At 35.0% G+C, this 18,276-nt stretch overlaps 1 protein-coding gene and 1 long non-coding RNA gene across 7 annotated transcripts in view; both read right to left on the bottom strand.

Annotated features, from left to right (window-relative positions):
* Nucleotides 1–18,276, bottom strand: part of LOC149528773 (uncharacterized) — a 97,377-nt gene that overhangs the window by 36,996 nt on the left and 42,105 nt on the right. For 2 of the 6 annotated variants that reach the window (XR_016358634.1, XR_016358629.1), the window contains exons 4-5: nucleotides 13,671–13,833; nucleotides 13,279–13,386 (exon numbers count right to left, since the gene is read on the bottom strand). This is a non-coding gene — a long non-coding RNA (uncharacterized LOC149528773). Of the gene's footprint in view, nucleotides 1–2,296; nucleotides 2,511–2,641; nucleotides 3,718–13,278; nucleotides 13,387–13,670; nucleotides 13,834–15,247; nucleotides 15,293–18,276 lie in introns of those variants that run through there. The other 4 variants (XR_016358633.1, XR_016358628.1, XR_016358632.1 and 1 more) reach the window with 4 other exon arrangements.
* Nucleotides 204–2,297, bottom strand: LOC149528774 (uncharacterized). Its single transcript, XM_089809487.1, has 5 exons — nucleotides 2,222–2,297; nucleotides 1,689–2,086; nucleotides 1,356–1,579; nucleotides 1,065–1,252; nucleotides 204–967 (listed from the first exon to the last, which is right to left on the bottom strand). Exons 2-5 carry the CDS (start codon nucleotides 1,914–1,916, stop codon nucleotides 816–818), a joined length of 792 nt encoding a protein of 263 aa, XP_089665613.1. The 5' UTR covers nucleotides 1,917–2,086; nucleotides 2,222–2,297; the 3' UTR covers nucleotides 204–815.

Here is an 18,276-nt window from a genome sequence, read left to right as displayed (position 1 = left end):
CTACCTCAATATATCTGGAAACATAGTTGGAAAACTCGCCAAAGGCAAAAACTTGACAAGCCCCCAAAAGTTCAAACGGGAAAAACTCGGCGATTTGAAAAAAAAAACTCGGGAACCTTAAAAAACCTTTGAAATTAAATTAAAAATACATTTATTTTACAAATTTAATGAGAAGATGCATCTAATAAGTTATTTAAAGAAAATACAAAAGAAACAAGCAAAGTTTAGATATATATAAATGCATAGTGTGTACAAAATTGCATTCTCATGTGGAATGCTCATGGCAGGAAGCAAAATAGTAAATAGTTTTAATCTGTCAAACTTGAAGTAAATACTAAAAGTCTAAATACATCAATACAATCACATCTTCCTCTTTCCAGTTGCACTAATAGAAAGCGAGGGGGTCTAGTCTTCGAAGAAGTGCCCTGCACTGGGATAGGGCGTGAGCTACGTGACTGTGAACTCTATGGTTGTGCCTCCTCGTTCGACATCCCTACTAACTCGCTCGACATCCTAGAAGAGGATGCATCTCCTCCTATATGTGACACTGGTAATGCCTCATCCTCTAAGCCTGAATCATCATCGTCCTCGTCCTCATCCTCAATGTCATCCATTGTGAAATGAAAATCAGTTCCAACATCCCCCTCCATGGCCTGCCTCTCCAAATCAGCAATCTCATCTGGTGTAAAAAATGGACCTGGCTCTGTGTTGTACATTAGAATAAGGATCTATCTCATCTAGATTAAGTGGACCAGGTAGTGTTGAACTCTGTGTCTTTTTTATGTGCAACTTAAGATTATAGTGAAACAAGGTCATTAAGTTATTCTGTTTCTTTTCTTTGTGTGGATGGACTCAAATAAGCTCCAATTGCGCTCATAATGGGATGAGCTACAAGGTTGGCATAGAACTCTGAGAGCAAAATTCTTTAAATTGGGGGTATTGCCACCCCAACTTGCCCACCAAGAATCTGCAAAACAAAATATAAAAAGTTATAAATCAATAAAATAAGATAATCAGAAACACAACTTATCAATTAGAAAAAATTTTGAAGTTCGACGCTTTACCTGGGGCTTGAGTAGATCTTGTTCTCTTTGCTAGCATAGAAGAGAAAAAATTACCCCTCCATTCCACATAGACTTGTTGTTCGGCCACAATAAGGTCTCTCTCTACTTCATTGGATATCATTCTCTCAATGCATTTAGAGAGACCTTCCATGACCTCTCCATTAGGACCTGAGTAGGAATCATCAGCCCTAAAACAAATAGAAAATGATATCAAGTCTTACTACACAACCTTAAAAAGTAAAGTAAAATAAAGTCTTAGTAAAATCTCAACTTCAAGGACAATCATAGTACCTAAATTTGGGGTTGAGGAAGTAACCTATTGCATGAATGGGTTGGTGGAGCATATTGTTCCACCTCCTATCAATTATTTCCCAAATGGGATCAAATCTGAGACTGTCCCCATGATAGTAACTTCTAACAGCCTCTTTGGCCCTATCCATGGCCTCATAAAGACCTCCCATTGGGGATTGTTGCCCATCACATATGCGCAAGACTAGAACCAGGGGCAGAGACATCTACATTTGAAATTTTAAAAATATAAATTAGTTAATAGCATAGTAAGTTATGAATTAATAATGAAACTTGAATAAACTAAAAATATAATGTTTTGATTCTTGAAGTTACCTCCACAATCTCCTTAGCCTTTGCAAAAAAACTATCATCAAAAAATATGCGTGACATAGCCTCTCCTTCGGGCTTCTTTGAGTAAGATGAAGCAACCCAATCAGCACACACAAACATTTGTTTCAGAGCCAATATGTGGTCAAGAATACTTTGCAACGTCAAGAAGACCGTTGCAAACCTTATCATAGCAGGTCTCACCAAATCTTTGCCTTTAGTCGTCTTTCTCATCGAACTAAGAACCCATGGGTGATTATAGATATATTTGGTGACTCGCCTAGCATCTTCCACAATTGGACTCACCCAATCAAGTTTTCCTATGTCCTCCAAAAGAAGGTCAAGGACATGTGCTGCACAAGGTGACCAAAAAAGTGTGGGATGCCTCTATTGAAGAATTCTACCTAAAAGATTAGCAAAAAATCAATAATTAGTTACAAACTTTCCATACTTAGTATTTACATAAAATCTAAATTGAATAATACTATAGCATTACATTCATGATTCATATTGATTCGAACATAAAAAATTTAATTTACTTGCTGCCACATATGCTGTTGCATTATCTGTGATTATTTGCACCACATTCTCTACTCCCACCTCCATGACAACATTGAAGCCAATGTGTGTGCATTTTTCACTTTGTTGGAGGTGTCAATAGATTTTCAAAACACCACATCATCTTTGCAAGAAACCAAGAAATTAATAATAGTTACACTTCTTCCATCTATCCACCCATCAGATAAAATGGTGCAGCCATACTTCTTCCACTCTTTCCTTTTGTCTTCTATCAATACTCTTGCCCTACCAGCTGCATTGTCAAGCAACCTACAAAATTTAAGTGTAATAAAGTGTTAGTAAAAAACGAGAAATAAGTTATAACAATTAAGATTTAAAATATAACAATGAACTGAAGTGAATCACTATTATTTACAATTACTAAATAGTAAAATACTAACCTTCCACTCATATCCTTGCGATTAGGTGGCTTGTACCCCTTGCCTAATATTGAAATTGCATTCACCATATTGACCCAATAGGGACTATCAGCTGCATACATTGAGATATTGTTGAAAAATCAAAAATCAGCTGCCACAATATCAGTTTTCTCATGCACATCCTTGAACCATGCATTGCCCTCTAATGATGGTTGTGCTCCAGGTGTGTTCCTGGGCACAAAATAATTCCCTATTCCTAATGCGGATGGTGATGAAGAACTAGGACTTGTAGAAGAAGTGGAACCAGTAAAAGAGACATTTTGTTTGCAGATATGTGGGCCACGAAGAGATCCTAGTATGTTCTCAAGTGCTTCTTCTTCTTGCATATCAAAAGAAGCTCCTTGAGATTCAGCTATGGCTGCCCTCATAGCTAATTTTTCCCTCTCCCTATTCAATTTTTTCTCTTCAGAAACTGTAAGTAGGGCATTGATGAATCTTTTTTCTTATTTAGTTACTTTGAGACAAGGATTTGAATCATATTTCTTTATGCCTGCAAGGTGGTATTTGAAGCAGTTTATGCCTCCAGAAATAAGTCTCTCACATGGAATGCATATCACTTTCCCAACATCATTTGGAGCTTCATAGGCATACTGCCATGCCTTATCTCTTGCATTTTTAGGCCGAGTGCCTATATATCCAAATGGGTATGGTGTTTGAGGGCACTCATCTTGCAGCTTTGTCATATTTTTTAATGCTTGACCACTGCCCTACACATAAATTTATAGAAAAATGAATAAACAAAATTGGAACTTAGAAGTTAGAACAACTAGGGTTTCAAATGATTCAAACTTCAAACTTCAAACATAGAGTTAAAATGATTTTAAATGATTTGAAATCATTTAGAAACAACAATGAAAACAATCGAACATTTGTTAAAACTATAAAAAGTTTTCAAACTATGATAAAATGAACATACCTGGAAAGAAATTCATCTTCTAAAATCAGTTAGAATCCTCTAAAATCCACTCAAATCCGCCTTGAATCACTTGCAATCAGCTAAGAATGCCTCCAAACCTTCTTCTCTCCACACCTTAAGGCTATAGACAACACAAATGCAACAAACAATGAGAAAAAAATGACTTTTTGCCCTTTTAAACCATCACAAGACATGAGCTAGGCAAGCTGCGAGTTTTAACAAAAAACTCGTTGACTACTTGCTGAGTAATCGGCGATTAATTTCATCCCAGTCGAGTTTTTTTTTGGCGAGTTAAGTGGTCAAAAACTCACCCAGCCGAAAAACTCAGCAAGTGTTTGAAACTCGCCGAGTACTCGGTGAGTTTTCCATCTCACCCAGCCGAAAAACTCAGCAAGTGTTTGAAATCGCCGAGTACTCTGTGAGTTTTCCATCTATGTCTGGAAATACTTGTATGGTAGCTAAAAATGATAGTAGTTGGTTGTGGCATAGAAGGCTATGTCATTTGAATTTTGAATGCATTGTCAAAGTAGGAAGGAAAAACTATGTAAGGGGTTTACCCCCTATTACCAAACTTGACAGTGCTATGTGTAAAGATTGTCAATTAGAAAAGTTGGCAAGTTCTAGTGCTTCTAGCAAGTCACGTGGTTTTGAAAATGTTCTAGATCTAGTTCATACTAACTTGTGTGGTCCCATGAGGATGAAGAGTGTATCTGGTGATAGATAATTTATGTTGATTATTGATGATTTTTCTAAAATGATGTGGATTATCTACTTAAAGGAGAAGTCAGAAGCCTTTCACATGTTCAAAGTCTATAAGGAAAAAATGGAAAGGTAGACTGGTAGAGCATTGAAGTGCTTGAGATCAGACTAGGGAGGTGAGCTCACCTCACAAGAATTTGGAAGTTCCTACGAGGAGCATGGAATCAAAAGACAAATGTCAGCTCCTAGAACACCTGAACAGAACAATGTTGTTGAAAGAAGAAACATAACCATCATAGATTGTGTTAGAACACTAATGATTCAAAACAATGTTACAAAGATCTATTGGACATAAGTTGTAAGAATAGTTGTGTACACCTTGGATAGGGTAAAAGTGAAGAAGGGAACAAAGAAGACTCCCTATAAACTGTGGTTTAGTTATACACCATCCATCAGTTACTAATAGAATTCGGAAGAAAATCACTGCATCAAGAGGGATGAATACTAAGGAAAGTTTGAGTCTTAAGAGTGATGAGGATATCTTCTTGGGATAATCTACCAAGAGGAAAGCTTACCAGTGTTTGAACCTTTGGACAAACAAGATTGTGGAATATGCCAATGTAAAGGTGGATGAATTCTCAGAGGTATGAGGAAGATAGCAAGAAAGAACCAAAAGACTACAAGCAATTTGAGTACATCCCACCAAGTGATATAGTGGAGAGAGTATCGGTGGAGGAGGAACCTGTATAAGAAGTCGTATTGGCTCAGGCAGAAAGAGCTCAACAAAAAGAACTAAGAGTAGAAGCACCTGAAAAAGAACTGGTGCTAGCGAAGTATGTGAGGAGGCACCACTCAGCTGACCACATCATTGGAGACAAGGATGCTAGAGTGATGACCAGGAAAAAGGAGAGGGAGATAGTGTCTGCTCTCACACATGGAGCCCAAAGTAACAATGGAAGCTCAAAAACATGAAGTATAGAAAAAGGCCATGGAGCAAATGGACCAAATTGTGAAGAATGATACATGGACCTTGGTTGCCCAACTAGAAGACAAGAATGTCATTGGTACAAAATAGGTCTTCTAAAACAAGATAAATGAAGATGGAGAGGTAGTTAGAAACAAGGCTAGACTTGTCTACAAAAGTTATGCACAAGAAGTGGACATAGACTATAGAGAGACCTTTACACCTGTGGCCAGATTTGAAGGAGTCAAAATACTCCTAGCATTTGTAGCCTATAAGAACTTCAAAGTATTTCAAATGGACATAAAGCCTAATGTTCTAAATAGAGTTGTGGAGGGTAAAGTGTATATTGAGTAACTCGAGGGGGTTGAGAATGAACAAGGAAAATACCAAGTATGTAGAATGAGAAAAGTCTTGTATGGATTGAAACAGACACCCAAAGCATGGTATGAGAGACTGCACCCATACTTAATAATGATTGGGTTTATAAGAAGTGACAATTGTAATTTATACATGAAGCAAGAGATGTATGGAAGATTGTTGATTGCAAAAATCTTTGTTGATGATATCATCTTTGGAGGAGATGATTAGCCAAATTCTAAGTTCACCAAAGCCATGAAGAGAGAATTTAAAATGTCCATGATCAAAGAAATCATGTTGTTCATCGGACTTCAAGTATCCCAATTGAAAGGAGGGATACTCATAAAGTAGACAAAATATGTGAAGGAAATACTAAAGACATTTGTTATGGATGAAGCAAAATAGATGGGTACTCCAATGGTGACTTTTTACAAACTCTCAAAGGAGGATGCAAATCCTAAGTAAATGAAACACTTTACTGATCCATGATTGATAAACTGCAAAATGTTGTACATAGCAGGTCGGACATAGAACAAGCAATTGGAATAGTTGCCAAATTTTTTGCCAACACAAAGGAATCAGACATGGCAGCTATGAAGAGGATCTTTAGATATCTAAAGGGTTCTGAAGAATATGGCTTACGATATCCTTGCAAGGGAAACTTTGAGCTCAGCATCTTCATTGAAATTGACTGGGCGAGGAACATAGATGACTGAAAGAGCACAATTGGTGTGTATTCTTTCTTGGAGGAAGACTTATTGAATAGGATAGGAAGAAGAAGAACTGCATATCACAGTCAATAGCTGAGGTAAAATATGCTACTACAATAATAAATTGCACTCATGATGTTTGGATAAAACAAATGCTTGAACAAATTCAAGAGAAAATGGAGGAATCAGTAGTTATCAACTGTGATAACACAAGTGCAATAAACATATCCAAGAATTCGGTAATGCACTCAAAGACAAAGCATATCTCCATAAAGTACCACTTTCTAAGAGAACAAGTGCAAGCAAAATAGGCCAGGTTAGAATATGTACCAAGGAGAAACTAGTTATTATCTTCACAAACCCTCTTCAAAAAGATACCTTCAAGTATCTAAGAGAAAGGTTAGGGGTCTTACCCCTATCCAGCCTAAACTAAGGCCAGACAAGCAAGCATCAATCCATGATCAAGACACGGAGAAGTCTAATGGTAGAGTCTAAGAGCAAGGGACTACTCCACAGGGGAGTAGTCAAAAGAAAATAAGAAGAGAGAAGATGGTTGCCTTTGACATTGTTGTCAAAGGAGGAGAAGTTAAGAGTAGAAGAAAAAGAGAAAAAGGGGGGGCAACGAAACAAAAAAAGCTGAGAAGAACACAAGAAAGAAGATGAATGAAGTTGCAAGAAGAACGGACAAAGCATGTGGATGCATTATCTCAGAGGGAGATATTGAAAGAATTAATGAAATTGAAGGCAAGGCACCAAAACAATATGTTCCAAACTAAGTGTTCCCATCAATGCCAAAGGGGGAGATTGTTGGCATAACTGTCTAGAACCCTGAAGACTAGCTAGTAGACTCAATTATCAAAGGTGTTATCATTGATGTCAAGACACACAAAGGAACTAAGACCAGTAGGGAGCAATGATTAGCAAGGCACACTGAGTTCACAAGGGTGATCAGAGAAGAGAAGATGTGTGGGCCCAGAAGAGGCGATGACAAAGGTGTTGCACTAAGATAAAGCATGCTAAGTGAAGTCTATGTGAGCAAAAGAATGCCAAAGCAAAAAGGAAAGAAGATCTACCAATGAGCATAAAAGATGGTTTTGTCAGGTCGGCAAGGAAAAGATGGAATAGGATACCCATGACTACCATGTGATGAAAAGGGTAGGAGTGCACTCATCATTGCACTTAATGATGATGGGCCGATATCGAGGAATAGTTAGGCAAATTCCAAGAAGATCAAGTAATTGAGGACACATGACACCCATGATTCTTGTACGAACATGTTACATCTAACAAGAGCAGTGCACTTCTGCTACGAGAAGTCAAGATAGCAATAGGGGTGAGACTTCAAATTTTGAATTCACATATTAGGGCTTCTAAGTGAGGCAAGAAGGTAAGTATAAAAGGAGACAGTCGAAAGAGAAATGAAAGTGATTAGCCAAAGGGTCAAAAGAGCCGAGCTAAGTGTAACCTCAAGGCATGAAGAAGAGTGATAGAGAAGTCACCTCTGAAGAGTTAATGTGTTGAGGAGAAGCTAGTAAGCTCGAATATCACAAGTGTAATCGTGTGCAAGAGCAAGGAGAGCCAAGCACACAAGTGATCAGTGTCTGAAGTTACAGAGCCAAGAGAAGACCGAGCATAGTTCCAAATAGGAAGGATCTATTTCACGTTAAGTGTAGTAGCTACATTGTTAGATCATTCCTTGTTGTTACTAAGCTTTACAATGGAAAATCCCATTGAGGGTGGACCCTAATAGGTTCTTTGTACTAAATCCCTTAAAATGGTAAAATGTTAACTTGTGTCCAGAAGTCCTTTAACTGGTATGCTCCTCACACGACAAGACTTTAATAGGTCTTATCAAAATCCTTTAATCAGGTAGCACCTAACAGTGTCTTTGTAATCTTTTAAAAGAGATATGGTCTTGACTAGGCATACTTCAGGAGAGTGCAAGCTTTGTGAGGATCAACTCACACACCATGGTTTTTACCTTGAGGGGTTTCCGTGAGATAAATGATGTGTTATCAATTGCTAAGTTGTAGCATGCACAAACTTATTGATAAGTGTGAAGGGTCATAGAGAGTGAAAAGTTTGAACTAGTGAGTATAGTAATTCATTCCCCCCCCCCCTCGCCGCCCCTGTCAATATAATGACCTATGGTAGGATCAATACTTTGTTTTATTATAGAACAAAAGGTTACATGTGAGGTACATGTCCCTTTCATGCTCATATCTAGTTAGCAATATGCAGATTATTTTCATGCGGTTCTGATTTGACACATAATTTCTGACCTCTTGCTGATATTTCATTTTTATGAAAATGTACATGACTGTAGAGTAGGATGTATATACATGAGGTGAGGTACACACATTGCTTAAATCCATTGGATCTAACTCTTTTCTCTATGTATGCAGGATACAAAATGGGTGTACTTGGATTACGCATGACTCAAGGAAGTTGACAAAACGACACAACCAAGACAACACAACACAACCAGTCATTATAGGAAATGACTGGTTCTCTTTGACCCTCTCCATATAAGTTTTACTTTACTTTTATGTTTTTCACTTGTATATAATAGGAAATATTAATATGATAGAGGCTACTCTCACAACCTTGTGTGAGAGAAACATTCATATTCAACACACTATTTCATTTTTATCAGTTGTATAAAGAGATGTAAATATCATTGTGGATGTCTAATACCAAAAATATATGAGCTTTATTTTCTATATATATGAAAATAATTTACAGGAAGTACTAGCTGAATATAAAGGATAAAGGGATGTGTACCTTAGTGAAACATGGTGCGATGATCAAACTAAATAAAACATATGTGAAAATTTAGTAACAGTGCATTAGCCAAGAATCAGAAAAGCCCATGTGAACCACTCTGTTAAAGAGTATGGAGAGGAAGGAACACAAAATTGTATAGCCAATCTTGAAGAGTTACACCTAGAACCCTTGCTCGTCAACAAATCGACTGCAACTCATGGATCTGATAGCCTCACAAATGCTGGAGGAAGTGAAGAGGTCGTAGTGGATGTACTAATATTACTGGTAAGAATCTCAAGTTTTTGATATACTTAAATATTATTTAATATTTTTTTCTAATACTAATTTTAAAACCGGATCGTACAACTGAGGATTTATACATGTTCCTCCATAAGTGGTTTGAAATTTTTCTTGAATATTGAACAAATGGCTATGCAAGTAACAGTTTTGATTTGTTTTTCTATGTACAACCCTAAATCAAACAACCTCTTTTAAAAGCCAACATATTTAATTGTCCTTATTGTGTCAAGAAAATTTGATCCACAACTTGTAGAGCTCATACTAGATAAAAATAAAATGTCCTCCAAGAGGAGTTATATAAATTTTAAAGATTTCATGGTGAGTAACGCCGTCAAATGTATTGCTCAAATTTTATTACTTTTAATTTGTCATTAGGTTAACATATAGTATAAAATATTCAATGTAGGTGGGAAACAAATTAACTGATAAAGAAACTGATTGGTGAGGTTTTACAGACTATGTATGGAGTTATGCAATTGTATCCAACGAAACCCACCAACTCATTCTCCAAAATTGTAATTTTGAATCAAAATCTATTTAAAAACAAAACATGTAGGGATGCATTATCTGACATGTATGGTGAATACAACCATATAGACATTTCTATTCTTTATACTCCTACATGCTTTCTCAAGATCAATACAGATAGAGGGAAGATGGTAAGACTAAGTAAAATTTTTGAAATTTATAACATTTGACCTTTCCTTTTTTTAATTGATTAACCATAGTGTAATAGTTTTATGATACAATTGTTCTGACAGTCAAAGATAGTTGGATTTTTGAAAATTTTACAGTTCTTAAATTTGCAGTGTCGTTTTTCAGTTCTCTACGCAAATGATAAGGATGATGGTTGTTGTGGTGTTGTGTACACCCCTTGTAATGTTTTTGCCCAAGTTTATTACAATAGACATGATGTTCAGAAAGCTCTTCATGTCAATGTACCTTAAAATGTCAATAAATTTAATATCATTATTTTTTTAAAATCTCTCATTAAAATTTATATTAATAGATGAATTTTATTGAAATTTTTTTATACAATTTCAAATAAATTGCTCGGAATCTATTATATTCTTTTGAAAAATGATAAGTTGATTTCAAGTGTTCTTTTAGAAATGAATCAAACGATCTTTGACTAAAATGAATAGAGTTTTCCAAAAGGCAACCATGATATCCTCCAATGGGTGCACAGATTATCGCGACCTTGTATTGTCATCCTATCTTAAGCTTTTGGAGGCAAGTCACCATTTATGAGTTTACAAATATCTGTATCAATATAATAAATTTATACAAGTGGTACAATGACGTAGGAATTTTTTTTTTAGCAATCTCAATGATTTCTTCTTTACGAGTGCAAATTTATGAGATTAATGAAAAGAAAAGTCATCAATTCTAAACAAATACAATGTCTTGTTTTTTTAATCAATGATAAAAGTTTTTATATTAATAGTAATAGAAGTTTTACAAAATAGTTCGAAATAATACTTGTAATCCAGTCTGTCATGATATCTATCCCTACCTCCAAAATTACCTTCTGCTACTCGAACAATTGTTCTCTAAATATTCATGCCCAATCCTATACAAAATGGGTCAACTTACTCCAACTATGTGTGAATCATGCCCATGCCTATACAAAAAGTGCAAAGACTAACTGTCACCCTATTGTACAACTACAAGTAATAGTTCTATTGTTAACCTCTTAAAGCCAATATATAGGTAAATAAATAAAATCTAGATTTACACCACTAGATTTATTTAATGGAATAAAGCATCTAGAAAACTAGAAAAAAAAAAACATGTGCATGCACATAAGTGCTTTTGGCATATACCGTGCATGCATGTGTTTTTCTTTTCAAGTTGTCTAGTTTATTTATCCCATTAAATACATTTAGTGGTGTAAATATAGATTTGATCCATCTACTCAAATATTGAATTTAAGAGTTTAACAATAGAGCTATTACTTATAGTTGTACAATAGAGAAAGAGTTAGTCTTTGCAGGCATAGGCATGATTCACACATAGATGGAGTAAGTTGGCCTATTATGTATAAGATTGGGCATAGATATTTAGAGTAAAACACTGTTTGGAATAGTAGAAGGCACATTTGGACGCAGGGATAGATATCATGACCGATTGGTTATTGAGTATTATTTTGGACTATTTTGGAAAATTTCATTACTCTTAATATAAAACTTTTATCATCAATAAAGAAAAACACTATATGTGCTTAGAATTGATGGTTGTTCTTTTCATTAATGTCATAAAATTGCACTCATAAATTAGAAATCGTTGAGATTCTTAAAAAATTAAGTGTACATCATTGTATCACTTTGTATAAATATATTATATCGATGCAGATACACATAAACCCATATACGGTGAACTACCACTAAAAGCTTAATACAACACAACAATACAGTGTCTTAATAATTTATCCACACATTGAGAATGTCATGGCTGCATTTTGGGAAACTCTATTCACTTTAATTATAGATTGTTGGATAACTATTTCATTTCTAAAAGAACATTTGAAATCACCTTATCCTTTTTAAAAAGAATCTAATAGATTCTAAATAATTTTTTTGAAACTGTGTTAGACCTTTTTCAAAAAAAATTATCTATTAGTGTAAATCTTAAATGAGACAAAACTTAAAAAATAATGACAATATTTATTGATGTTTTATGGTACATAATTGGGTGTCACTATCAAAAGATAATCTTCCTTGAGCACTCTCCATTTTTGGAGTTTTGAGGCTCTGATAACTTGAAGAGCTTTCTGAACATTATGTAGATAAGCAATAACCATCATCCTCATCATTTGCATAGAGAACTGAAAAATGACACTGCAGATTTCAAAACTCTAAACTTCTCAAAAATCTGATTATCTTTGACTATGAGAATAATTGTATCATAAAAAAATTACACTACAGTTAATAAATTTAAAAAGAGAGATTAAACATTACAAACTTTTGTAACTTTACTTGGCTTTACCTTCTTACCTGCATCTATGTTGTTTTTGGAAAAGCATGTAAGAGTATAGAAACTAGAAATGTCTATATGGTTGTATTGACCATACATTTTAGACAATGCATCCCTACATCTTTTTGTTTTTAAATAGATCCTTTAATTCAAAATCATAATTTTGGAGAATGAGTTAGTGAGTTTCATTGGATACAGTTGCATGGCTCCATGCATAGTCCATGAAACCTCGCCAGTCATTTGCTTTACCAGTTAATGGGTTGCCCACCTCAATTGAATAGTATACACTATATGATAACCCCATGAGAAATTTTAAAAATAAATAAAAATTTGAACAATACACGTGATGGCCATACTTGCCATGAAACCTTTAGAATTTATATAACTCCTCTTGGAGGAGATTTTATTTCTATCTAGTATGAGCTCTGTAAGTTGTGGAACATATTTCCCTAACTAAATAAGGATAATTGAATATGTAGGTTTGTAGAAGAAATGGGTTAATTTAAGATTATACATAGAAAAACAAATCAGACCCCCCACCTACATAGCCTTCCCATATAATATAGAAGTTGTGCGTTCTATATTCAAAGAAAATTCAAGCCATTCATGGAGGAACCTATATGAATCCTCAGTTGTACTATCCAATTTTCAAATTAATATCAAAATAAATACTATGTAATATTTAAGGAAGTATATCAAAAACCTAATATTCTCGCCAGTAATATTATCTTGTAATCTCTTATAATATGATGATTTACTAGAATAGGAAAAACCAACTCCCCCTAGAGACTCCAAAAATAATAAGTTTGTGTTTGTTCATCAAACAATAGAATTGTGAGCAATGTTTCAGATGCATTAGACCTGAAAATATTTACTGCAAGAACATAAGAAAATCAACCTTAAAAAATACCTTTGTTCCATGAATATTCATTGAAGGAAAGTCTTGTGCCATTATCATTAAAAAGGAAAGGCCCAATCTCTTGTGTTGCTCCATAACCCACAGATGAGTACCCTAGACCTGTTGTAGCAATGTCATTTTACATTATTGGAATAAAGCCACACAAAAAGGAGTAGCTAATAAGCTAAAGCCAACACATCAATAAAATTAGGTACCCCTTTTGGATGAATTTGATCATCAATACATGGAAAATCATAACAAGCAATTGGTTTCTCTTGTCATCCAGCCAAACTAAATAACAAGTAATGCCCTACTGATAAAATCTTTTATATGTTGTCAGACTTATACTATGCAAATTGGCATGCTAGTTAATAGGCTACTATACAAATTGATTAAACTATTACCTCCATTGAGCCATAAGATGAGTGATTTCTTCAACTTTTTTCTGCCTTGTAGAACCAATAAAACAGAGCCTTGTGCAATGTAATTTTAATGTAAAATGCATAATGAGTGAAATTGACAAGGGGTTGCCCTGGTAAATTGCTCACTGTGGCTGGTTCTTTTCCTCTGCACCCATTCAAAAGTTAAACTTTCAAACAATTAAGCAAAACTTATAAGATGCAATATGTGAATGTAAATCTAGAGAAGGGAAAAAAATCAGGTGCTCATCACAATGATATTACCACTGCTATTATCTCCTATGCTCTCTTTCAAAAGCTAAAATTTTAAATACTTGAGAAAAAATGTTAAGATGCATTTTGTAAATTTCAATCTAAATAAGAAACATAACTTAGGTGTAGATCATAGTGATAATATGTAATTAAGCTGGGTGCAGACATATATATTGATGAATCTATAAATTAATAGAACAAATGCATTCAGAAAAAAATAATAACTCAAAAAAATATCAGTTTTATTTTAACACTTTGAAATTTAGGTAACAAAAGGAAAATAATTAAGAACAATGAAGTGAAATTCATAAAACTGTAAATATATCTTTTCCTTAGAGGTTTTATAAACTTTTAATGAATAGATTAAAAGGTATAATAAGAATAAGATCATTATTTTTTTTTGAAAATTTAACAAATATGGTAGAGATATAAAAGTAGAATTGATAGGGTCATTTCTTAGCATTTGAGATTTTTCTTGCTATCAACTGCTTGCATTTAGGCTAAGGATGGAGAGCATGCCTCCAACAAGTCTTTTCTTTGGGCCCTAATAGTGGCTCAGGAGTGCAACATAATTCATAGTGTTAAGCATGATCTTCAAAGATCAAAATAATCTAACACTCTACTTGCCCACCCAACCGACACCAAAGTGATTCTTGCAATGACGGTCAAGTGGTCAGCCAAGCTTCTGAGGTTTCAAAGGCTTCTAGTCATCTGTATGATTCCGCTAATCAAGTTATATTGAGGACAATCATACAAAATGGGAACAATGTAATGTTGCTCCTACAAGTAGAGTAGTTCGTGAACTTGGAGCTTTATCAGTTGAAACTTGTTGCCTTGATAATTAAACTAGTCAAAATTTCAAAATTTTATCATTTTTTAAAGTCAAAAAGGACAAAGGAACATTAAAGTTTTCAACGTAAAATGGTCCATTATTTCTTGATATTTTGGTGATCTAATGTTCCCACAACCTCCATCCATTCACTAGCTCCATCTTGCATTTCAAATTTCAAAAAATGGAACTATGAGTCAAAAGTTATGTCATTTCAAAGTTAGAGTACTAACTTCAAATAATTTAAAATTTAAAAATCAAAACCGTAACTTTTAAAATAAGGTGAAGAATTAGAATCTTCAGTTTTTAGAGTTCATGGTTCGGGGAGAAGCTTTTTCCTAACAATAGATCTTAACTAAAAAGTTAAGGCTCTAACTAAACAAGGTTGAGAAATTCAGAAATACAGTTCTTTCTCTAAAATCCTAACTTTTGAGAAGTTAGAAAGTTAAGGGTTTCAAAAATCTTAACTGAACTTCGGATTTGAACTTTTCTAAAGTGCAAAATGGTCCATTTCTTGTAGATGCGCCTGCAAATTTTGGGAAAAATGAAATAATAGATTCATGACTTCATTATCAAAATAGAGGATTGCAAATGAAGAGACTATGTTGTAAATACAATCAACGAAGGTTCAATTTGGGCACCAATATGAAGATTCTGAAACAAAATTCAAACATCCATCAAAGAACAAAGGAATGTTGTTCACCATGTGTGGGGATCATTGCTTGAGTGTATGTAGAGAGAAGGGCATGGAGAATGAGGTATCCTTCTCTGAGGTGAAAGTATTTCCCCTAGTGAATATAATTCATTTGCGTTGAAAATTGGCAGTCACAAAAAATACCATTTAAGAATAGATAACTTTGTTCGGGTTCCTATTAGATATTAAAGAAAAAGGTCTTCAAATACTTGATGTGACCTCTTTTACCAATGACAATATTTTCTATTTCTCTCATATATCCAAGGGTATGATAAATTTCATTATATTCTAGGCCTTGCTTTATGGCATATTTACAACACGTTTTGTTCCTAGTTGTTCAACTTGAATAATGGTATTATGTAATGACTTGGACATATTTGCCTACACGATATATATGTAAATTGAACTCCCAAGTTGAGTTGCTATCTAGTTGGGATTTGACATTTCTTCCTCTAGATTTGGATTAGGCAGACCCTTAGTGATCCAGGAGCATCCTGGGTTGCATTTCTATCCTGCATATTTACCGAGTTCTTAGTTGTTGCTGAGTTGCAATGTCTTGAATTGTCGAGTTCTCTAAATTTGTTGAGTTCTCTATGTTTGCCGAGTTCGCAGTTGCAGCCAAGTTATCCTTTGGTTGCCGAGTCAGAGTGGTTGTCGAGTTCTCTTTGGTTGCCAACTTCCTTTGAATGTCAAGTTCTTTTTGGTTGCCGAGTTCCTTTGGTTGTCGAGTTCATCGAGTTGCAGCGTTTTGTTTGTTCTTTCATTTGTCGGGTTGTACTATGTGCAGTTTCTTGTTGGAGCTGACCTTTTGCATTTAATTTTGTGGTAGGTATTTGTTGAGAGCCAACTTGTGGCTTGTTCTAGCATTTAATATAAGAGTTTTTTTTTTTTGCATTTGCAATAGGTCAACTTGTGGCCGAGCATGTATTTAATAAGGTTTTGGTAGAGTCTTGGGGTATCGAAGTTAGGAGTAAGAAGGAAACCTGAAAAATGCGAAGATTATCATTGTAGATTGAATCTGAATTTGTAATGTTGGCCATAACCCAAAAGGCCTTACAGTTGGGCATGTATTTGATGATTTGATGAATCTTTGAAAGCATTTGTTCCTCTATCTCCCATGTTTGTTGTTGTTTGTGTTCAGTTTTCGCTGTGTTTACTCTCGCACGTGGCTTGGATAGTTGGGTGTGCCCTTGGCCCTAGTTATTTCGGCCCTCCCTGCATCAGGTGGTATCAGTGGTTGAAGTTTGTCCTTGTGGAGATTGGATCATGTAGAACGCTAAGTGAATTTGGTTGTGGGGTTGCAAATCTGCAGATTTGACCTATAACTTGCTCATGGTAACAATCTTGCAAGAACCTAATTGTAAAGATGGTTTGCAATAGAGGAAATGTTGACAATGTCGTATTGGATATATTGAGACAAATTGCAGTCAAATTAGATGTTGTAGAGACAACCCAGAGAAGGGGAGCACATCTTGATGATGTAAGTGATCATGATGCAACACCACCAATCCTTAATCCAGAACCTGAAGAAGATCAAGATTAGTTGAGGTTGTTAAGAGTATTGTCTAGGGAAAATTCAAAGCATGCAGTAGAAGTTGTTCCTTATAATGGAAAATTGGATAACAATGTTGTGTTGGATTGGATCTCTGAAATGGAGAAGTTCTTTGACTATGAAAACACTCCTGATAATAGGAAGGTGAAAATTGCAGTTACAAGATTGAAAGGACATGTCTCACTATGGTGGGAGAATTTGCAGACTAATAGACGAAGCAGAGGAAAGGAGAAGATCAGACCTTGGTTGAAGATGGTGAACAAGGTAAAGAACAAGTTCCTTCTTGCTGATTGCCAAGTTAGCTTGTTGAGAAAGATGCAAAATTTGAGACAAACAGACATGACTATGAAGGAGTATACTGAGGAATTCTATAGATTGGTTATCAGATCTGGACATGTGGATGATGATGTTGAGAAAATTGCTAGGTATCTAAATGGATTGAGATCTAGAATTCAATATGAGGTAAGTTTTGTGAAATTGGAAAGTGTGGAGGAAGCATATCAATATGCCTTGAAAGTTGAGGAGATCTTGACAAAAAAACATGAACAAAGACAAAGAGGTAGAGGTGGTAGATTCCAGAGAGGCAAAGGTAGATCTTATGGAGAAGGTGGCAAATCTAAGAATTTTGTGCAAGATAAGGGCAAATCAGAATGGAAGAATGATGATAAAGGGAAGACCGAATGGAAAGGTGGTGATTCCTATCGAGGAGATACTGGTTCTTACCGAGGAAGAGGTAATTCTTATTCTAGAGGTGGTTTTTGTAGAAATTATTTCAGATGTGGTAAAGAAGGGCATAGATCTTTTGAGTGTAGATCCTCTAAAAGTGGGCAAGGTAACAGAAATGTTGTGGTTTAAGGAGACACTGAGGGTTCACCAAGTGGACCTGAGGCTGGAGAAAATCTGATGATGAGAAGAATCTGATTTAATAAGGTTAGTGATGAGGAACTTTTCATAAAGAGAACTCTTTTCAAGACCAAATGTAAGATGGTTGGAAAATGTTGCAAGGTGATCATTGATAGTGGAAGTTCTACCAATTTGGCATCAGAAGAATTGGTTAGAAAGTTGTAGTTACAGGGGTTGGAGCATCCTAAACCTTATCATGTTTCATGGATCAAGAATGAGCATAAGGTATTGGTAAGTGAACAATGTATTGTGAAGTTCAAGATTGGACATTATTTTGATGAAGTTCAGTGTGATATTATGCCTATGGATTGTTGTCATATTCTGTTGGGCAAACCTTGGCAATATGATAGATATGCTATAC

The sequence above is a fragment of the Cupressus sempervirens genome, chromosome 11 (genome assembly GCF_028749045.1).
Source record: "Cupressus sempervirens isolate cs-2001-9-10 chromosome 11, ASM2874904v1, whole genome shotgun sequence".
Classification (NCBI taxonomy): Eukaryota; Viridiplantae; Streptophyta; class Pinopsida; order Cupressales; family Cupressaceae; genus Cupressus; species Cupressus sempervirens.
This window is presented reverse-complemented; position numbering and strand designations above follow the sequence as displayed.